This window comes from Oncorhynchus keta, chromosome 1 (assembly GCF_023373465.1).
Source record: "Oncorhynchus keta strain PuntledgeMale-10-30-2019 chromosome 1, Oket_V2, whole genome shotgun sequence".
NCBI classification, from domain to species: domain Eukaryota; kingdom Metazoa; phylum Chordata; class Actinopteri; order Salmoniformes; family Salmonidae; genus Oncorhynchus; species Oncorhynchus keta.
In genome coordinates this window covers 63,133,967-63,157,186 of record NC_068421.1, presented here as the reverse complement: position 1 = coordinate 63,157,186, position 23,220 = coordinate 63,133,967, and the positions used below count along the sequence as shown (strand labels likewise).

The following is a 23,220-nucleotide window of genomic DNA, read 5'->3' as shown; positions in this document are numbered from 1 at the left end:
AGTTCAATTGTTTTTATTTTATTGTTTTATTTATTTTTTACAAATGATTATAATTTTTCTTCCACTTTGACAGAGTATTTTGTGTAGACTGTTGACAAAATGTTTTACAATTAAATCCATTTTAACCCCACTCTAACACAACAAAACGTGGGAAAAGTCAAGGGGTGCGGATATTTTCTTAAGGCACTGTATATGCACAGGATAGGCAGGATAGGCACTAATATTTAAGTAAACCACCTACATTTGGGCAACTATACACAATGTTTATTACGCTTTGACATTGGCAGCAAAAATAAATGACATAAACCAGATCTTTTCAATCTTTTTAATAGAAAATAATAAACAAAACAAAAAAAATACAAAAGGAACAACTTACAGCATATTTACAGCACCAGTTTTTACCCTCATATGTTATACCATATTTAACACAAAATTATAGCCTTTAGCTACTATAAACAATTTGATATCTGTCTGCATTGAATAACTAATTGTTGCATAATGTGGACATAGTTTTCTACATACCCTGGGAGTAATAGGTTCTATCTGTGTGGCTATAAAAATAGCCCAAGTTCACTTTCATGCAGTGCACAGGACACAAAGAAAGATAGTGAGATTTGATGGTCAAGCTATTCAACACAATATCTCGAATCAAACCATACCAGGACAATTTCAGACACATAAATATTTCTGTTTTGGGGCCTGACTGTCATGATTAATCAAGTTTGAGAGCCAACAAAATACTAAGAGATCGACCACATTTCATCTTAACAGCACAGATGTGGTACAAACTAAGTGCAAACCCCACCACCAAGTGCATGTGTGGTGGCACCGTTCCATGTCTGAGAATAACCATGTTTAGACAACGATGTAGCAAGTTCCTCAGTACCAAGTCTTCAGTACTGTATTCATTCAACACAGATGAGGTACTTTAGCCCAATAGAAGAGAGCATTTCTATAGTGCAAGTTGGGCCAAGGATGCAGCTCAGCAGCAATAGAATTTTATCCTTATTCACATAACAATAACAATGTGAACAAGAACCCCCCCAGTCTTTCAGAGTTAGATCGCCAGAGGAGAAGAATACATACCAACAAAAACTGGTGACAATCATGTTCATGGATTTTCTAAATAAAACAGGAACAGTAAATGAAAACACTGTTGATTTCTGCCTTTTACCAACTCACTATCGAGGGCTCTGGCTCTGCTGGCACTCCAACAATGTACTCCAGCAGCACCTGTCCACTATGGCCTACCTGACCAGGCAACACAGTGACTTGGCCATCCCTGCAGATCTCTTTAGAGGAGCCCATTCTCAGCATCTTGCTCCCTGTCACTGCCAAGGTCCCACCACAGTATAACTCAAGTGCTGTGCTGTTGGCCTCTCAGACAGACAGTTCTCTCCAGGGCCCTCAGCTCCCCTTCTCTCCCCCTCCCTGTCCGTCTCTCTACAGCGGTCCGGTTAGAGGGGAGCAGAAGTCATCTCTTCACCTTGGCGTCTTCTCGGATCTTCCATATCATGAGCTCCATGCAGGCGCAGGCGTCCTCACTGGAGTCATGACCTTCAACTGAAACCAGAGGGAAATGGCCTACTAGTGATTTGTTGACATGTGACCAATGTATATCATACATAAACAGTGTAATGAGGGTTTAGCTGCTCACCGCTGTCCTGTATGATGCGTTTGAGGTGGTCTGCCATGAGGTTCCTCAGGGCCCTCTTGTATGGCAAGCCCAGGCGATGGGGAAACACAATGGCTGTGTCCACTACAGTGCTGTGTATGACCTACAAAGACCGCATGAGATACAGAGTGAGGGCCATTACACAGACACACCTACCTACGTCGTACTATAGTTGTGAGGATTGATTCCCATTCAAAATCCTATTTTCCCTAACCTAATCCCTAAACAGCCTTTTTTTGTATTCTACCCCTTTTCTCCCCAATTTCATCATATCCAATTGCGATCTTGTCTCATCACTGCAACTCTCCAATGGGCTCGGGAGACGCGAAAGTCAAGTCACGCGTCCTCCGAAACATGACCCGCCAAACAACACTTCTTAACACCCTTCCACTTAACCCGGAAGCCAGCCGCACCAATGTGTCGGAGGAAACACTGTTCAACTGACGACCGAAGTCAGCCTGCAGGCGCCCGGCCCTCCAAGTAAAGCATCACCAGCCAACCCCTCCCGTAACCAGGACGACGCTGGGCCAATTCAGCGCCGCCCTATGGGACTCCCGGTCACAGCCGGTTGTGACACAGTCCGGGATCGAACACGGGTCTGTAGTGACGCCTCTCGGGAGACCCCACTAAAATAACCTTTCTACAACTGAGGACCGTCAAAATGTCCAAACTTCTCTGAATTTTTGTTGGTTTTCTATTCGTGTGAGGACTTCTGGAACTCACACTAATAGTATAGTAAAACACACACACGTAATGAACAGAGGGCAATCAGGGGAGTGTGTGTGTACCTTGAGGGCAAAGAGGTCACTCTCCAGGCTGTGTCCTATGAGGATGGACTCAGTGCTGAACATGTTGAGGATCACAGCCTGCACGTCTCTCAGGGTGATGGTCGCATTCTCCAGGTCCTCCTCTGTTACACCCGAAAACCTGCGCAAACCATGATGAAAACTTGTATATTTGTCCTAGCGTGTGTACGCGCATATGCTAGATATTGTATATCTCCACACTCAAGATTGAAAACTGTTATTCTCGATCCCTTACCGTGTGTTGTAGTCAACCACTTTGCTTTCGGGTTTGACAAATGTGTCATAGATGACTTTCAGCTCAGAGTTGATAACAGTCACCCTGGTCAGCTCCAGACCCTGCTTTGTGTAACACTATTACCAAGGAGAAAGAGAGCGACAAAGACGACACATTATATAAGGTATTAAGATGCCCTCTCAGCACTCATAGAAAAGCAGTGCAGCAGCAAACTCACCATCTCACAGTCCAGGGCGTAGACTCCACCGTTGCCGTCTGGGGGTAGCTGTTTCTCAAAGGTCTGAACATAGCCGTCCAATGATTCTTTGCGTCCGTCCTGAACGTGTTGCTGTGGACAGACAGGAAGCAAAGAGAAAAATCAAATGGCAGGTATTAGTTGATTCTTAAAATGTAACACAAACAGAGAAAGTATTCTGCTTTGAATGGAGGTCATCAAGCTCAATAAGAACCAGTCACGATGTGCCTTGGACACCACTGCCCCCTTGTGTTCCCATTGTTTCTCACACAGCAGAACTGTTAGGTGTGTTACCTTAGACACAGAGCAGCCAGGAGAGCCCACAGTCCCTGAGCAGCAGCTGTAGTTAGTCTCCCAGCCTCCCGACACTGTTACCACAGACACACAGAAGCTCTTGCTGGTCCAACTCAAAATATGACACTACATTCAAATCCTAACATTCATTTTACAACATGCACAAATTCAATCACTGAAAAAGTTCATAGACAAATACAGTAAGCTCCAAAAGTATTGGGATAGTGACACCATTTAAGTTGTTCTGGCTCTGTACTCCAGCACTTTGGATTTGAAATGATACAATAACTATGATGTTAGCGCAGAATGTCAGCTTTAATTTGAGGGTATTTTTATCCATATCAGGTGAACCGCACTTTTTGTACATAATCCCCCCGTTTAAGTTTGTTTTGGTTGTGTTACAGATATATTTGTGCCCAATAGAAATTCATGTTAAATAATGTGTCATTTTGGTGTCACTTTTATTGTAAATAAGAATATAATACAATAAACAGATTAGTGTTTTTTGGGGGGGATATATGATATTTGTGCGTCTAACTTTCTCACTCATCATTATTCATTCAGGACTATCTGTAATCATAGTAGCATCCATATGAATCTAGAAGTGTTTAGAAACCTATTCTATTCTTATTTACAATAAAAGTGACTCCAAGATGACACAATACATTATTTACCATTCATTTCTATTGGGCACAAAATAATCTGAAACACAGCCAAAACAAGTCACAAGCTAGGAGTATGGGACCAAATACTAAACTTGTGACCACTTTATTACACACAAGTGAATTTGTCCCAATACTTTTGGTCCCCTAAAATGGGGAGACTATGCACAAAAAGTGCTGTAATTTCTAAACAGTTCACCCGATATGGATGACAATAACCTCAAATTAAAGATGCACTTTAACCCCAGTCATTGTATCATTTCAAAGTGCTGAAGTACAGAGCCAAAAACCCCAAATTGCCACTAACCACATTTCCACCCAACTATTTCATGCGGATAAATGACCTGACTCATTAAAAAAAGTTACAATCGTGCTGATGGAAACATGCAATGTCATAAAAAAATGTATAAATTACCACAATTTGTTCATTCGATATGGTGGGATCTTTTTGGGTCTGTAAAATTAACTGAGGTGGAAACGCCTTTATTCGCAAATATTGAAATAATAACCATCATATCAAAGTCACGCTATGACATGGTGTGTGGTCCTCCCACTACAACTCGGGAAAGCATGCAGTTTATTAAAGATGAAATAAGTTATGATGAACTTCACAGGGTGGTGAAAGTGCACGGTGATGAGCTTGATGCTCAGTTCCAATAAATATCAAGGGTCTTATTCTGGTGAAATTATCATCGATGCTTGGCTGCCGTTTGACAAATACAAATAATATCTCTCTCATCCATAATAATCTCATAATGTAGGTAGCCTACCCGCACTATCTGAGTGGGTACATTTGCTATATAATGCAACAGTTTATTTTTGACAAGACCATCAGTAAAGTTGAAAATGCGATGAAAACCCATTTAACTTTCATTTGGTATATGGGAATTTAACGGAAAAGGTTACACTACATTACCAACAGTATGTGGACAAGTGCTCGTCGAACATCTCATTCCAAAATCATGGGCATTAATATGGAGTTGGTCTCCCCTCTGCTGTTTTCCACTAGATGTTGGAACTTTGCTGTGGGGACTTTCTTCCATTCAGCCACAAGATCATTAGTGAGATAAGGCACTGATGTTGGGTGATTAGGCCTGGCTCACAGTCGGTGTTCCAATTCATCCCAAAGGTGTTCGATGGGGTTGACGTCATGTCTCTGTGCAGGCCAGTCAAGTTCTTCCACAACGATCGACAAACCATTTCTGTATGGACCTCGCTTTGTGCACACCTGTCAGCAACGGGTGTGGCTGAAATAGCCAAATCCACTCATTTGAAGGGGAGTCCACTTACTTTTGTATATATAGTGTATTTTATGTTCACTACATCGTCACGCACAGCCTTTTATTCACAAAAAGTATGTTTGCTCGAAACATCTCTGGTGGGAAAATGCACATATTGTTTCATGCAGATTTTAGAATATTTGCATGAAAATCTGTTGGAAATTGGATGGAAACCTAGCTAGTGTCCAAATACTTTTGAAACGCACTGTATACAGACAGACCTACCTTTATGTCTGCGCAGACGGCCCCAGTGATGATTACACTCCTCCTTGCGAACACAGTTGCCGTTGGCGTTGATCTTATACTCGGCCCCACATCGACAGCACACCTTGGCAAAAGCTTTGAACAAATCGAAAAATCTGTTAGTCTGGCAGAGAAGGATTTGATCCAACCAGACTGAGGAGGGTGTGTAGAGTGCTTTGTAGAGACTTACGGTCAACATTCTTCTTTTCCGGGACGTTGTGGACCACGGCTCGACCTGAGCGCTCAGGGTGTGGCCTAGGGTATCCATGCTCCTGCAGCTGCTCCTCCGTCATCAGATAGTCCCTCAGCTTCCTGTACAGCCTGACACCTGCAGCCGTGCAGACAACACATAGCTAAAATACAAAGCCCTTCCTGCCTAATCAAACATCTACTGCCTGTAATACCAGCTCTAACCAGAGGAGGACTAGCTACTCACCACTGAGTTTCTCCTCCTGTTGCTTGCCAGTCCTGTTAATGGTGAAGCTGGTCTTGGCAGCGAGGCGTCCCCCCAGCACTTCCTCATGGGACTGGGCCTTCCTGTTCCCCACCACTGCAGGGCTCCCTGAAAAAAGACAAGCAGGCCGATTAGACTCTGATCTATGTCAGTTTGGTTCTTTTCACCTAATGGTAAAGATTGACGTTTTTGGAGGGAGATTTGATCCTAGATCTGTGCAAAAGGGCAACGACTTACAAAAGCGCTGCAACTACACCAAACGTCATCTGTTTGTAATTGTTACATAGTTAATGCATGTGTCAGTGACATACTGGCAACGGGTGAGGTGGGGGAGCTGCTCTTGCTGCGTAGCTTCTTCAGTGTGTTGACTGCCACGTTGAGGTAGATGTTCTTACTGCTGCTCCGGTCATACACCACCTTCTCCTCCTCCAGGGCCTAGAGACACAATCAACTGTTAGAACTTCAACTCACATCAAATATTTCACAAACATAACTCATCCACCCTTTTCTAAAATGGGATACCACTAGCAGTGTCATGAGCACACATACTTAACAGTAGACATGGATAGATTAAATGATAAATCAGTTCAACCCTGTGTGGTCTCACATACCATTTGGAAGGCCAAGTCTTCAGAGGGGCAGAACTTCATACACTCATCTATAAAGTTGTTGAGGTATCGCTGGCGGACGTTGGTGGGCACTTTGGCTCCAAACTCAGTGGGAATCACTGGGCGCTTCATTGCAGAGCTCTGAGAAGAACATATTAATAATAATAACTAAATAGACACAAATGTCATGTTTTCATGATAATGTTCTGACATACTATAAATTCCTGGCGTTACCTTCATTGTCGGAGTGTGTGCCACCCTCTTCTGTGCAATAGTGGTGGTGGTCTTTGACAAGATGCCGGCTGATGTCTGGGCCTTCACAGAGACACCACCTGGGAGAGTCCTGGTGGGCGACAACACTCTGCTGCCTGCTAGCTTTGCCTCGACAAGACCTGTAGTCAAATAAAGAAAGCATTCTCAACAACACAGTTCTTAAATTACACTTTTCTGGTCTCATATTTTTGGGCTGTCGTAATGCATACAAACTCCGTGTTTGATCAGGGTTTCCCAAACTCGGTCCTGGGGCCCCTGTGTACACGTTTTGGTTTTTGCCCTTGCACAACAAAGCTGATTCAAATAACCAACTCATCATCAAGCTTTGATTACTTGAATCAGGCGGCGGGGGGCAGAACTGAGTTTGGGAAAACCTGTGCTAGATGACATGACCATATATGGGGTGAAAGATAGAAAGGCCTTAGGCCAAGCATTCATACCAGACTTGGAGGAGGATGGTAAGGGGGTGGGGCGGTGGGCTACTCTCTTCCTCTCCCCAGGGAAGGGGCTGAGGCTTGGCCTGGGTCTGGGTCTGGGTGTAGAGGCAGTCTTCACGGCTGCTGCAAGCTGAGAGGCCTGCTGCTGGGCAATCTGCATGCGCTGGTAACAGATCTCCTGGGCAGTCAGTCTCCTGTACGGCGGAGGCTTTGGTGTTGCCTCAGTCTGAAACACAGAATCCAGTTTGTATTCAATGAAAGGCTTTTTGCTACGGTGGTTACGATAGAGATGTGGGTAAATACCAGAGAACAAACTCACACTTCCTTTGGCAGAGAAATGTGAAACCCTCTTCTTCTGCCCAGGAAAGAGAGTAGTTTGATTGCTGTCTGTGGCATCCTCATCATCAGAATCTTTAGAGGGCTGGGAAGGGAGAGGAAAAACTGAGCAGATTTACATTTCACGCAATATTTAATGAACAGAATGTTGGAAACAAACACACTACATTCAGTGCCATTCTAAAATGAGTTACACACATTTTTACTGACCTGTATGAACAGGATACACTGCAGTGAATGCTAACCTAAGGAAATATTGTACAAAACAACTTGTAATGAAGGGAGATGGCAATCTATGGGTACCTTGGCTTGCCTTCCCTTGTCCTCGGTCTTCACATCCTTGGATTCATTGAAGATCCGTAAGCACTCCTCCATTGGGTCTTCATCCAGGTCAAAGTCCATGTCCATCTGCAGACCGGAGTAGTCCACCCCACCACCATCCATGTCATCATAGCCTCTGTCATCCTCTGGACCAACGTCATCATCCTCTGAGGATGAGGGGGTGAGCTCTGAGGCATTCCTCTTATTCAAATGCCCCCTCTTGAAAGCAGCAGCTGACTTCCTCACAATTTTCTCCTCCTCATCATCCTCTTCGCGTTTCTCCTCTGCACTCTCATCCCCAAACAGATCCACGTGACTCAGAGATCTTTGTTTCACCTTTCCTGTTTTGCCATCCAAGAAGCTTCTGCTGTTTTTCTTCACCTTGTCTTTACTGCTGTTAGAACTCCCTTTGCTAACTTTATTGGAGCCCCTTTCTCTTCCACTGCTGTCATGTTTACCATTCTTGTGTTCTTTAAACTTTGAAGAGTCCTTTTCCTTGTCTGAAGTCTTCAGTTTTTTACTATCCCCACCCCCCTTTTCTCTCTCACTCTTGCTTGACGCCCCTTTTACTTTGTCTGTCCTTAGCTTTCTCTTTCCATCACTTCTCTTTTCTTCCTGTCCCTCCTTGCCTTTGTCTATGGATTTATCCTTTATCTTGATTTTCTCCTCTTCTTTCTTTCCCTGATTCTTGCTTTCCTTCTTTGCAGTTTCGTGGTTCGATGTCTTTGAATCACTTATTTTCTTACCGTCCCCTGCTCCTTTTTCTTTACTACTACCACTCTTTTTACTGGACTCCTTTTCAGATTTATGCACCTTCTCTACTTTGATGCTCTTCACGTGGCTGGTTTTACCTGCCACTTTTTCAGTTTCTGGTTTGTCTTTTTGCCTTGCTACTTCCTGGTTCTCCGAGTCTTCCTGCTCTTTAGCCTCCCGACTCCTCTGTTGTTTCAGCCCACCTAGAGTCCTTTCAGTCCTCTCTCCTTTCCCTGGACCAAAGGCTTCCTCCACTGACCCACTGCTACTCTTCCTCCTCTGCAGACGGCTGAGAGAAGTGGGTCGATACTCTGTCCCAGAGCTCTCCTCATCAGACTCAGAGAAACTGGCCGTGTACTTCAGTGGGTCTGGTATCACCTGTCGAGGCTTCTTAGTGGTTGGCACATATTCCTCATCCGTTGACAGCTTTCCTGTCCCTGACAGGTGAGGTCTTTTTTTCACTTCTCCCTTAGAAGCACCTGTCCTCTGGTCTTTCTTATCCTTGACAGCAATTTTAGCTGAATAGTTGGAGAGAGGGTCATATTCCATGTCTGTGGATGGTTTAGAATTATCCACTGTGTACTTGTTCTTGGAGAAGGCTGCATTATTAGAGTACTTAGGACTAGTAGGGGGAGAGGGTAGATGAGGAGATCGTGTTCGAGGAGCAGGCTTTTTCAAAGCTGTTTTGGTAACCGAGGTGGGCACATATTCCATGGAGCTGGCATGGTTGTCCTTGCTGTCAGAGTCCAAGGTGTACTTACTGGAGCGAGGGGTGGGATTATAATCAGCTGTTGTAGTCATCTGATAACTGCCTGGGTCATACGCCAAGTGGGATGCCACGGCCTGTGGTTTTGGCCAGTTAGCCATCACTTTGGGGGAACTGGCAGTAGGATCATATTCCTGGTCCCCAAATCGTGATGGTAGTTTTGGCACCAGCTTGGGGGAACTGGCAGTAGGGTCATATTTCTGGTCTCCAGTTTGCGAGAGTGGTTTCAGCAACACCTTAGGAGAACTGGCAGAAGGGTCATATTCCAGGTCCCCGATTTGTGAGAGCTTCTTCTTTTCCCGCTCCACCTCACTGCGTACTGCCTCGATGGCACGATTGACCAACTCAAGCTCGAGGGCACCCATGTCCACTGTTGCAGCAGCAGGCTCCCCATTCTGTTGCTCCTCTGGTCTTACTACCTCTGGGTTGAATGGGTCATAGCCACCTTGCTCTAAAGGAAGCCATTAGATACCAATTAGGATTAGCAAATTGTCAAGCATGTTCTATGGTAAACATAATCCACATTTTTAAGGTACTCAAACAGTTCAGTTGAATGTTATATTATGTCCCTACCTTGCATCGAAATAAGGTTTCAAATGCCATTGTCAACAAACCTGACTTGTCACAACACGAAGAACCATTGAGTTCTACGGGTTAAAATAAGGACACCCCCTTACCTCACTCTGACTTTACTAGCTAACAGTTAACATGTACTAGCTAGCTAGTTAGCTAGCTAATGCAGCCATAACGAATTACACAGAATAGCCGATTGAGGATTTATTTCATGTACAATATTTGATGTTATCAACCCCTCAGTAAGGCGAAATATATTTTTTATATTTCACAATTGTTAAAATATTTAGCTAAAAACTGTAGCTAACATTATGCAGCCACTGCGACAAACACTGGATAGCTAGCTAACATAGTTAAGTTAGAGGAATACAAAATAAATGCAAATCACCCTTTTGTTTGGAGTAAAGTTCTTTTGATGTTCTAGTGTCATTTGAGCCATAAGACGCACGTCTATGTTTGCTGTGTCTGAAGTGGCAGTATGGTCTGTTACACCCATATTTGCCGCTTTTCCCATTGCAGCTATCCGTGTAAAACGGACAGTCAATTCCACGGAAGAAACCGGTGGATCTCAGCATAGTCTTCCTAGACCTTTCATACCCGCAGAATCGAGACTGACAAGTTGGTGTAGTTCGTTTAGTTGTAATAAATCGAGAGGAATCCACTTGTCACATATCTAGGTACATGTAAAACAACAATACAGCATCCCTACGACGCCATGTTGGATGGACAAAAAAAGCTATCGCGAGAAGCCCACGTCGCACATATAGACGTATATGAGAACACCAAGTACTTGCATGTGGAAATTCAAGCCAAGGCAATGAACACATGGGTGTAAGAAAGCTACCCACGGCATACTTGCGTTCATTTTCACCTTGAAATTGTGTTAATTTGCCATCTCATTGTATAAACGTGACTAAGGACTTACGAAAGTGACTGAACATTAACAGCTCACCCTGATATCTCAGCCTTGCTGATAGGTAACAGCAATTACAAAAAAGTGGTAGCACCCATTAGATTGGTCTTGGAAGTCTGTCAGTGTGTACAATGAGTTGAGGCCCAGTAGTCAGGTCCAAGGTAGACTAATGTGTTCAGTTTCCCTTCTGGCGTTTACACAGGCAGCCAGATGCTGTTTTTTTTCTTCACTAATTGGTCTATTGACTAATATGTCTATTGACCAATCAGATCTGAAAGAAACTGATGTGATTTGTCAAAAGACCAGTGTGTGTGTGTGTTTGTGTGTGGAGGGGGGCAGAGTTGGGCTGCCTGTGTAAACGCAGCATTCTATAGCATAATAGCTGTGACTAGATCCGTGTTCACGATTAAAGAAACCAGACAAAAGTTTATTTCACAAAAAGTTATTTCAGTCCTTATATGGTAATCAGAACAGCTGACATCTTGATGAGAAACTGCACTCGTCCTAATCAAACATGTAGGTAGGGCTATAAGAGAACGAAAAATGTGTTTACCACAATTGCACTGATTTGAGATTGAATGTGGTAACATCTGTTTCAAACAAACTTTAAAATTGATATAGATATATATATATACACACACACACACACACCTCACACCCACACACACCTCACACACACACACCTCACACAAAATACACCCATTTACTTTAAGTCTGATTATTCAATTTTGTTGCCAAAATTGTACTTAGAATTCTGGCAAAATGCATTTTAACCTAATACGACGCCAATGAAGGATATGAGTCTATAAAATAAATAAAACCATAAACAAATAATGTCCCCGCTTTAAAAAAAAATATTTTAAAAAGCCGACATAATGGGCATGCACGCAGTAACCCAACCATACCTTCCTGAGCTGAACCTCAAAATCACCGACTCGCATACGAGGCAAGCTCTGCCCTTTTATACATGTTCTTCACCTGTTGCGCACAGCTGATCAATTAAACCAATCAATGTAAGTCGCTCTGGATAAGAGCGTCTGCTAAATGACTTAAATGTAAATGTTATAGCGTTTTTCTATTATGCTTAGGCTAATAACCCCCCTGCTGTGTTCCCGTCGAAATGGACCGATTTACAAGTTTTCCCTGAAAAATTTAGTTAATTTAATCTGATTGTCATAAGGTTCCATGAATTTGTCCACACAGGGCATCTGAACACACAAAATACATTTTGATGATTTTCATAAAATGTGGGGTGTTTTATTTGACTTTTGTACACATATGGTGTTCCCGGTCAAAAATGACCAGTCATTAGAAATTAATAGGTGAGACTACATTTAGTGTATAAAATTGAGTCCGGCACATGCCCATTCATCAGATGGACACACTTCCTCTCCCAGGAAGACACTGACAATGAAGATGCATTAGAGGAGGAAGTAGTCTGGAATAAATAGCACAATATGTTTCATCTGAGTATTTGTTATAGTCAAAATAATCCATATATTATGCTTTTTTTACTCAAAAACGAGTTGTATGAGCTCAGGTCAATGAGGCCGACAGGCCATAAATATCAAATAGAAGTTCAAAACGTATAATGTTCACAAGAACTTAAGTTGATCAAAAAGATTTAACACAACATTAGGTGATAATATATGGATTGTTATGGATTTATAATCAGCTACAAACTATAATAATTTTGGAGCGGGAACACAGAATTAATTAACACGAAACGAACACAATAGGTGGGTTAATTAGACTATAAGGAACAAACACTTTTTTTCATGGTAGACATTCAAGTAAATAAGTCGATTAAAAGCAAATGCATGCATTTTATTACTGTGTATAGTTAGTTGTCTTTGACTTTGCTTGAAATAGTTGTGTGTCTACTGTGTCATAAATAAGAACGCAATACGCAATCGTTTATGACGCTTAGACCGCTCCAATGTATGTTCTTGACGAATTTTCTAAACGCACCATTAACGGGGAAAATTCTGAACACAAAATGTAGTAAGCCAGCTAGATGATGGTTTCCATCGCCAATATGTTTGCTACCGCAAATCATGATTTCAGCAACGGGTTGAATGTCTCTTCTCGGCCTCTATTCCTGGGTCTTGATGTGGCAATCCTTATCAAGACCGCTGTGTTTTTATTCTGCTCGGGCCTCATTCTGTGGTGCTTATGGGATCTATGGAGAAGAAAGGATGAAGACTTCGACGACACAGATTTGTTGTAAGTTTAGAAACATGTTTGTTTGCGTGTGTGTTTGTGTGTTTGTGTGTGTATATGTGAGAGAGACCGAATTTGCCCCCTTAGACACAACTACAACAACATAACAAACAAAAACGGGTCACAACTTCTGCGGCTCTGTCGGACGCTTGGTATGTACATAGTCAATGGTAGGCTTCGAGAGGACTCCTACAGTAGGTACACATATAGCTCATCTCTTGGCAGTAATACTGCAGACTACTTTATCACTGACCTCAACCCAGAGCCTATTAGAGCGTTCACAGTCAGTCCACTGACACACTTATCAGATCACAGCAAAATCGCACTCCACCTGAACAGAGCTATGCTCAATCATGAGGCATCAAATCCGAAGGAACTGAATAATATTAAGAAATGCAATGGGTGGAAAAAATGAGTGTGGAAATCTACAACAACAACAAAAAGTTGCAACAACAAATTCAATCCCTTCTCGACAATTTCCTGGACTAAATGTTTCACTGTAATAGTGAAGGTGCAAACATGGCAGTATAACACGTAAACAGTATATTTGACCCTATCCAACCAAAAACACAGAGACCCAGAAAACCTGAGCATAGGCCTTCACTATGGTGAACCACTAAAATAATAAACAACAACACAAAGAGTTAGATGTATGGATAAACCTCTTCTCCAATCGTTTGGGCTCTATAACAAAGAACAAACAGCAAAAACATATAAACAATCAAATACACATCTTAGAATCAACTATTAAAGACTACCAGAACCCACTGGATTCTCCAATTATATTTAATGAACTACAGGACAAAATACAATCCCTCCGACCCAAAAAGGCCTATGGAGTTGATGATCTCCGAAATGAAATGATAAAATATACAGACCACAAATTCCAATTGGCTATACTTAAACTCTTTAACATCATCCTCAGCTCTGGCATATTCCCCAATATTTGGAACCAAGGAAAGATCACCCCAATCCACAAAAGTGGAGACAAATTTGACCCCAATAATTACCGTGGGATATGCGTCAACAGCAACCTTTGGAAAATCCTCTGCATTATAATTAACACCAGACTCGTACATTTCCTCAGTGAAAACAATATACTGAGCAAATGTCAAATTGGAAAACATACAACATTATAAAATCCATATACACAAACAACAAGTGTGTTGTTAAAATTGGCAAAACACACACACATTTCTTTCCACAGGGCCGGTGGGTGAGACAGGGATGCAGCTTAAAACCCACCCTCTTCAACATATACAGTACCAGTCAAAAGTGTGAACACACCTACTCATTTAATTTTTTTTCTATTTCTTTTCTCTATTTTCTACATTGTAGAATAATAAACTATGAAATAACACATATGGAATCATGTAGTAACCGAAAAAGTGTTAAACAAATCAAAATATATTTTAGATTCTTCAAAATAGCCACACTTTGCCTTGATGACAGCTTTGAAGGAGTTCCCACATATACTGAGCATTTTTTGGATACTTTTCCTTCACTCTGCGGTCCAACTCATCCCAAACCATCTCAATTGGGTTGAGGTCGGCTGATTGTGGAGGCCAAATAGCCCTTACACAGCCTGGAGGTATGTTGGGTCATTGTCCTGTTGAAAAACAAATGATAGTCCCACTAAGCGCAAACCAGATGGGATGCCGTATTGCTGAAGAATGCTGTGGTAGCCATGCTGGTTAAGTGTGCCTTGATATTGAAATAAATCACAGAGAGTGTCACCAGCAAAGCACCCCCACATCAGGGTAAGAATTACACATGCTGAGATCATCTGTTCAGGCCTGATTCACGCAGTATCTTCTGAACAGTTGATGTTGAGATGTGTCTGTTACTTGAACTCTGTGAAGCATTTATTTGGGATGCAATTTCTGAGGCTGGTAACTCTAATGAATTTATCATCTGCAGCAGAGGTAACTCTGGGTCTTCCTTTCCTGTGGCGGTCCTCATAAGAGCCAGTTTCATCATAGCGCTTGATGGTTTTTGTGACTGCACTTGAAGAAACTTTCAAAGTTCTTGAAATTTTTCAGATAGACTGACCTTCATGTTTTAAAGTAATGATGGACTGTCATTTCTCTTTGCTCATTTGAGCTGTTGTTGCCATAAAATGGACATGGTCTTTTACCAAATAGGGCTATCTTCTGTTTACCGCCACTACCTTGTCACAACACAACTGATCGGCTCAAATGCATTAAGAAGGAAATAAATTACACAAATGAACTTTTAACAAGGCACACCTATTAATAGAAATTCATTCCAGGTGAATGAATACCTTATGAAGCTGGCTGTGAATGCTAAGTGTGCAAAGTTGTCCTCAAGGCAAAGGGTGACTACTTCGAACAATCTCAAATATAAAATATATTTACATTTGTTCAAACGCTTTTTTTGGTTACTACTTCATAGTTTTGAAGTCTTCACTATCATTCTACAATGTAGAAAATAGTTTAAATTTTTTTTTCAAAAACCTTGAATGAGTAGGTGTCCAAACTTTAAACTGGTACTGTATATCAATGAATTGGCGAGGGAACTAGAACAGTCTGCAGCACACGGCGTCATCCTACTAGAATTTGAAGTCAAATGTCCACTGTTTGCTGATGATCTGGTGCTTCTGTCCCCAACCAAGGAGGGCCTACAGAAGCACCTAGATCTTCTGTACATATTCTGTCAGACCTGGGCCCTGACAGTAAATCTCAGTAAGACAACAATAATGGTGATCCAATAAAGGTCCAATTGCCAGGACCACGAATACAAATTCCATCTAGACACTGTTTCCCTAGAGCACACAAAAAACTATACAAACCTCGACCGAAACATCAGCACCACAGGTAACTTCCACAAAGCTGTGAACGATCTGAGCGACAAGACAAGAAGAGCCTTCTATGCCATCAAAAGGAACTTAAAATTCGACATACCAATTAGAATCTGGCAAAAAAATACTTGAATCAGTTATACAGTGGCTTGCGAAAGTATTCACCCCCCTTGGCATTTTTCCTATTTTATTGCCTTACAACCTGGAATTAAAATAGATTTTTGAGGGGTCTGTATCATTTGATGTACACAACATGCCTACCACTTTGAAGATGCAAAATATTTTATATTGTGAAACAAACAAGAAATAAGACAAAAAATGCGTAACGATTCACCCCCTAAGTATTTTCCAGCAATTACAGCTGCAAGTCTCTAGGGGTATGTCTCTATAAGCTTGGCACATCAGCCACTGGGATTTTTGCCCATTCTTCAAGGCAAAACTGCTCCAGCTCCTTCAGGTTGGATGGATTCCGCTGGTGTACAGCAATTTTTAAGTCATACCACATATTCTCAATAGGATTGAGGTCTGGGCTTTGACTAGGCCATTCCAAGACATTTAAATGTTTCCCCTTAAACCACTTTAGTGTTGCTTTAGCAGTATGCTTAGGGTCATTGTCCTGCTGGAAGGTGAACCTCTGTCCCAGTCTCAAATCTCTGGTTTGTGTAGTGCCTGTGAGCACTCCAGATGTTTCACTTGCTGTTTTGTTTCATTTAAATAAACTTGTGAAACTCGATGTACGCTGCGCCTTGGTCTGCTCATTTTGAAGAACGTGACATCTGGGGCCTTTCAGAACAGGTGTATATATACTGAGATCACGTGACAAATCATGTGACACTTAGATTGCACACAGGTGGACTTTATTTAACTAATTGTGTGACTTCTGAAGGTAATTGGATGCACCAGATCTTATTTAGGGGCTTCATAGCAAACGGGGTGAATACAGTTGAAGATGGACGGTTACATACACCTTAGCCAAATATTTCAATTAAACTCAGTTTTTCACAATTCCTGACATTTAATCCTAGTAAAAATGCCCTGTCTTAGGTCAAAGGTCTGAATAATGGTAGAGAATCATTTATTTCAGCTTTTATTTCATTCATCACATTCCCAGTGGGTCAGAAGTTTACATTCACTCAATTAGTATTTGGTAGCATTGCCTTTAAATTTAACTTGGGTCAAACATTTTGGGTAGCCTTCCACAAGCTTCCAACAATAAGTTGGGTGAATTTTGGCCCATTCCTCCTGACAGAGCTGGAATAACTGAGTCAGGTTTGTAGGCCTCCTTGCTTGCACGTGCTTTTTCAGTTTTGCCCACAAATTTTCTAAACAATTGAGGTCAGGGCTTTGTGATGGCCACTCCAATACCTTGACTTTGTTGTCCTTAAGCCATTTTGCCACAACTTTGGAAGTATGCTTGGGGTCATTGTCCATTTGGAAGACCCATTTGCGACCAAGCTTTAACTTCCTGACTGATGTTGCTTGAATATATCCACATCATTTTCTTTCCTCATGATGCCATCTATTTTGTGAAGTGCACCAGTCCCTCCTGCAGCAAAGCACCCCCACAACATGATGCTGCCACCCCCGTGCTTCACGGTTGGGATGTGTTCTTCGGCTTGCAAGCCTCCCCCTTTTTCATCCAAACATAACAATGGTCATTATGTCCAAACAGTTCTATTTTTGTTTCATCAGACCAGAGGACATTTCTCCAAAAAGTACTATCTTTGTCCCCATGTGCAGTTCAAACCTTTGTCTGGCATTTTTATGGTGGTTTTGGAGCAGGTGCTTTTTCCTTGCTGAGTGGCCTTTCAGATTATGTCGATATAGGACTTGTTTTTACTGTGGATATAGATACCTTTGTACCTTTTTTCCTCCAGCATCTTCACAAAGTTCTTTGCTGTTGTTCTGGGATTGATTTGCACTCATCTCTAGGAGACAGAATGCGTCTCCTTCCTGAGCGGTATGACGGCTGCGTGGTCCCATGGTGTTTATACTTGCGTACTATTGTTTGTACAGATGAATGTGATACCTTCAGGCATTTGGAAATTGCTCCCAAGGATGAACCAGACTTGTGGAGGTCTACAATTTATTTTCTGAGGTCTTGGCTGTTTTCTTTTGATTTTCCCATGATGTCAAGCAAAGAGGCAGTGAGTTTGAAAGTAGGCCTTCAAATACATCCACAGGTACACCTCCAATTGACTCAAATGATGTCAGTTAGCCTATCAGAAGCTTCTAAAGCCATGACATCGTTTTCTGGAATTTTCCAAGCTGTTTAAAGGCACAGTGAACTTCTGACCCACTGGAATTGTGATACAGTGAAATAATCTGTCTGTAAACAATTGTTGGAAGAATTACTTGTGTCATGCACAAAGTAGATGTCCTATCCGACTTGCCAAAACAATAGTTTAACAATAAATTTGTGGAGGGGTTGAAAGACGAGTTTTGCACACACCATGCACACACCACTTTTCCAGATTTTTCTTTTTCATTATTTTTTTAACCAAGTAATTTTTTTTTCACTTCACCAATTTGGACTATTACGTGTATGTCCATTACATGAAATCCAAATAAAAATCTATTTAAATTACAGGTTGTAATGCAACAAAATAGGAAAAACGCCAAGGGGGATGAATACTTTTGCAAGGCACTGTAGAACCCTGTGCCCTTTGTGATTGTGAGGTCAGAGGTATGCTCACTAACCAAGAATTCTGCAAAAATATCCTCAGTGTACAACATAAAAAAACAAATAATGCATGAAGAGTAGAATTCGGCCGATACCTGCTAATTATCACAATCCAGAAAAGAGACGTTAAATTCTACATCCACCTAAAAGGAAGTGATTCCCAAACTTTCCATAACAAAGCTATCACCTACAGAAAAATGAACTCGGAGAAGAGCCCCCTAAGCAAGCTGGTCCTGGGTCTCTATTCACAAACACAAACAGACCCCACAGAGCCCCAGGACAGCAACACAATTAGACCCAACCAAATCATGAGAAAATAAAAAGATAATTACTTGACACATTGGAGATCATTTAAAAAAAAAAAACAGAGCAAACTAGAATGCCTAAAATGAAGGAAATCTTTGACTATGTAGATCCAGTGAGCATAGTCTAGCTATTGAGAAAGGCAGCTGAAGGCAGACCTGGCTCTCAAGAGAAGACAGGCTATGTGCACACTGCCCACAAAATGAGGTGGAAACTGAGCTGCGCTTCCTAACCTCCTGCCAAATGTAAGACCATATTAGAGACATATATTTCCCTCAAACGACACAGACCCACAAAGAATTTGAAAACAAATTCCATTTGATAAACTCCCATAAACTCCCATGTGAAATACCACAGTGTGCAATCAGAGCAGCAAGATTTGTGACCTGTTGTCACAAGAAAAGGTCAACCAGTGAAGAACAAACACCATTGTAAATAAAACCTATTTGCACATCATTACAACACTGTATATATTCTTTTGGAAGTTTTTGTAAACTTTTAATGTTTCCTGTTAATATTTTATTGTTTATTTCTCTTGTATCTATTTCACTTGTTTTGACAATGTAAACATGCCAATAAAGAGAGAGAGAGAGAGAGAGAGAGAGAGAGAGAGAGAGAGAGAGAGAGAGAGAGAGAGAGAGAGAGAGAGAGAGAGAGAGAGAGTGTGTGTGTGCTCTAGCCAACACTTAAGTCATTTCATACATCTCTTCAAAAAATGTTTTACAAATATCAGTGGTATCTTTTCTCACAAGGGACATGTTGAAGGATTTGACCACCCAGAGCTACACCCTATACAGTAGCTGCTTAGACCATGTGAATGAACTGGATGATCTGCTGGAGAACAGATCTGTGCACAAGGTCAGCTGTAGGAGCAGAAGACAGAGGAAGCCAAGGTGGCAGCAGTCTCCAGATTCCTATGTTGACTCAAGCTCAGGTTGTAGCCTTACTACTGAATATGACTCTGAATTTGACTCTTTCTACAACACGGCAAGTGAACTTGATACAAAGGGAAAACCTTCATTTTCCTCCAAATTTCATGTCGAGTTACCGTCTGACTGCAGACAGTGCAGGTCTATGCACCTGTGTAACAATGATGGTGGCAGGTGCGTCGACATCAGGGTGGACACTCCAGATTCCAGAAACAAAACCACCACCAGCAGTAAGACTGAGAACAGCTTTTGGCCTCTGAGCATTATGGGGTCATCTGATTATATCAGCTCATTTAACTCCTGGTCCTCCCTCAGCTCCTCAAGATCCAGTCTATCCACTCTTGTGTCTGTAAGATCTGAGATGAGTGAAGCGATCCATGCTCCACCAGTGGTTTCCAAGGATGAGCCATGCTCTACTAACAAAGGTCCTGCTGGCAGGTCAGAGTTGAATAACCCACTACCAGTAGAATTGCAGGGGATGCACAGTCTAGAGAACAGTATCTGGAAAGAGGCCACAAAGAAGATTCCTGAGCTTGTTTTCAATGTTGAAGAGGAAAAACATCGAACTATGGTGTGTGACAAAGTTACAGATCCCGAACAGGAAAATGCAAAGACCCCATTTCAAAAAAGTCTTGCCATGTTTGAATATCTTATCAAAATGAAGGAAAAATCTTTTGGCAAATTATCAAAAATGAACTCTACTGATATATCCCGGGTAGCCTTCAATGATCAGAAACGGGAAAAGATGGATCTCTTGTCTAAGCCACAGGGAAATGCCTGTCCTAACAGGTTAGTGAAGAAGCTAGTCGGACCAGGTATTCACATCCCTATACCCAGAGTGAAACATGTTTTATTCATGGAAAGGGCATCCATTCAACTTCTTGAGATGAACCTGAAACAGAAGCGTTTGGAAAATGTATTGGGAGCGCCCACCATCTTCAGCAAGTCCATGGAACTGATCACACCCGAAGAAACTTCTCAGCCTAAGGAAGTGACATCATCAGAGGTAGAGTTGGAATTTAATTGCTCTAAGACACTTTTCATCAGCAAAGAAATGAGAGACAAGCTAGAGTTCCACATCAAACGCAAGAAAATCCAACACCTCTGGGGTCTGCCTCATGAGGTGACAAAGTCTATTGAAGCCCTAATTCCCAAGGCACCAAATATAGACCATAGCAGAGTTTCCCCAAAGCCCAAGTATGACATAGAGGTGATGACAAGTGACTTGCCATTTTTGACTGACGAACAGAAAGAGGCTTTAGAGGGCAATGTGAGGAAAAAGAAGGCTCACAAAAACTGGGGTTACCCAAAACGGATAATGGACTCTCTGAAGGCATTTGAGGTTCCTGAGAGTGTGGCCAAAGACCTGTACAAGAGAAGTCACCCTGGAGCCAAAGTCCAACACCCCCGAGCGGCCTCTAAGTTTAAGGATATCCCTGTGGAGCCCAAAGAGCCTCAGACATCAGCTACATCCAAAACTAACGACCTCAAAGAAATGAGTAAAAAACAACAGAACAACCAGAACAACTCCCATAGCCTATCAGAATCCAGTGCTGCTGAGATTCAAGAAAGAGGATTTCCCAAAGTCGCTTTTGGGCCTTTTTCTAAGAAGTGTTTCCATTCCGAGTATCCAGTACTCACAATGTGTTTGAAATGTGGATCCAATCTAAATAAATATTCACTACACAAAGGATCCAACGTGCACAGAGAGTTGATAGCAAGGAGCACAGAAGGGGAGGGAAGAGACAATGCATCTCCACAGACACAGACTACCTGTCTGTCAGAGCAGCCATCAGTGTCAACTAGCAGACCCTGCAGGTTTGGAACATCTTTTTTTATCACTGTGAGTACCAACATAAAGAATGTACTCTATGGCTGATACAATGCAATGTTATCATTCAAAGATATTTGCCCTTTAGTAATAATTTCTTATTTTCCCTCAACAGGAGTCCTGAAGGAAGAAAAATGTATTTCCCTCAACATGAGTCCTCTTTCTGAAGAAATAATAATTTATTTTGACCAACATCAAATAAATACAGATATTATTATTTTGCATTTATCCCTTAATTCTGTGCAATGTTTTTAGGCGAGCTGGAGTAGTTTCGGAAAGTAAACACTAGGGGGACACATTCTCTTAGGATTTGAGCACTGATCTAAATGTACTAAACCAGAAAAAACAAATGTTTTTGCTTTACCTTTATTTAACTAGGCAAGTCAGTTAAGAACACATTCTTATTTTCAATGACGGCCTAGGAACAGTGGGCTAACTGCCTTGTTCAGGGGAAGAACAACAGATCCTTTCCAGCTCAGGGATTCGATCTTGCAACCTTTCGGTGACTAGCCCAACGCTCTAACCACTAGGCAACCTGATGCCCCAAATATATAATGTAATATATAAACTCTCCTACAAATGTATTTGGACATCAGTGTCATGTAATTCAGTAAAATCATTAAAATTGTCACATGTTAAGTTTATATTTTTGTTCAGTATAAAAGGAGAGAAATAGGATTTTGGCACGAGTGTATTGGCCATCGCTGGTGAGTGAGCTGCGCATCATTGGGTTAGTCTGTGCAACTGAAAAGCTTTTTTAGGACTATAATTTTCCCCTCATATTGTACAATATGTGTTTCTCCTCCACACATTTAGGACTAGGCTATTGATGGATTCAAGACTAGGTCGTTTTTAATGATCTCACATTTTCAGTTTGTCAGTGTCAAAGTAGCCTGACATTTCAATCATTTGTGCGGTATTACAAAATATTCTGCTAAAGTCTGCAGTCATGTAAAATTATATAGAATTGCATGAAATGCGTTTATAAAAGGCCTAATTTTCCAAATAAAACACAATGCAAAAGCATCCAACAAGTTTGTAGAATCACAAGCTTGGTGCAGTCATCGCGGGCTAGGAATATGGGACCAAATACTAAACTTGTGACTAAAATGAATACACTATAAGTGAATTTGTCCAAATACTTATGACACCTTCAAATGGGGGGACTAGATATGCTTTTATTGCTAAAGGTAAAACAGATAGGCCAATGTATGAAAATATCCTCAAATAAAAGGTGACATTCTGTACTGTCCTCTCTGTAAAATATTTGATCTCAAATCCAAAAAGCTGGACTATAGAACCAAATGAAACGTTTTAGCTTCACTGTCCATATAAATATGTAGGGGAGATAGCTCAGCCCCAAGCAAACTAGCATTGCTAATGTCTCATTTCCTTGAGCCCTATTTGCGCAACAAGTAACCCATTGGGCAATGGGTTAGCAGTGTGTCTGTTACATAATACAAGATATATGATAGAGACCTAGGTGGACATTCCTTTTTTGTATGATGTTGAGTAATTGGAAAGTACAGTATCAGATTCAGAGCATATGACTTGTGTGTGCTCACT

General features: G+C 41.6%; 2 protein-coding genes across 2 annotated transcripts; one reads left to right on the top strand and one right to left on the bottom strand.

Annotated features, from left to right (window-relative positions):
- Nucleotides 1–311: 311 nt before the first annotated feature.
- Nucleotides 312–10,688, bottom strand: LOC118390495 (RNA exonuclease 1 homolog). Its single transcript, XM_035781123.2, has 16 exons — nt 10,340–10,688; nt 7,842–9,829; nt 7,522–7,623; nt 7,206–7,428; nt 6,727–6,884; nt 6,496–6,633; nt 6,196–6,319; nt 5,867–5,992; nt 5,621–5,758; nt 5,413–5,526; nt 3,246–3,319; nt 2,934–3,044; nt 2,717–2,832; nt 2,464–2,602; nt 1,658–1,778; nt 312–1,563 (listed from the first exon to the last, which is right to left on the bottom strand). The coding sequence occupies exons 1-16, from the start codon at nt 10,524–10,526 to the stop codon at nt 1,475–1,477; spliced, it is 3,948 nt and encodes a 1,315-aa protein (XP_035637016.1). The 5' UTR covers nt 10,527–10,688; the 3' UTR covers nt 312–1,474.
- Nucleotides 10,689–12,931: 2,243 nt separating this feature from the next.
- LOC118363756 (uncharacterized) lies at nt 12,932–21,702 on the top strand. Its single transcript, XM_035745280.2, has 2 exons — nt 12,932–13,090; nt 19,647–21,702. Exon 2 carries the CDS (start codon nt 19,651–19,653, stop codon nt 21,700–21,702), a length of 2,052 nt encoding a protein of 683 aa, XP_035601173.2. The 5' UTR covers nt 12,932–13,090; nt 19,647–19,650.
- The last annotated feature ends 1,518 nt before the right edge of the window (nt 21,703–23,220 follow it).

What these genes read in the sequence shown, in the direction of transcription:
- LOC118390495 (XM_035781123.2), bottom strand. Translation starts at nt 10,526, where the DNA reads ATGCTGAGATCCACCGGTTTCTTCCGTGGAATTGACTGTCCGTTTTAC. An exon ending in ACCATCCTCCTCCAAGTCTG is followed by an intron (nt 6,885 to 7,205) that starts GTATGAATGCTT and finishes ATTTGACTACAG; the next exon opens with GTCTTGTCGAGGCAAAGCTA. An exon ending in GGAAAAGAAGAATGTTGACC is followed by an intron (nt 5,527 to 5,620) that starts GTAAGTCTCTAC and finishes ATTTGTTCAAAG; the next exon opens with CTTTTGCCAAGGTGTGCTGT.
- LOC118363756 (XM_035745280.2), top strand. Translation starts at nt 19,651, where the DNA reads ATGTTGAAGGATTTGACCACCCAGAGCTACACCCTATACAGTAGCTGC.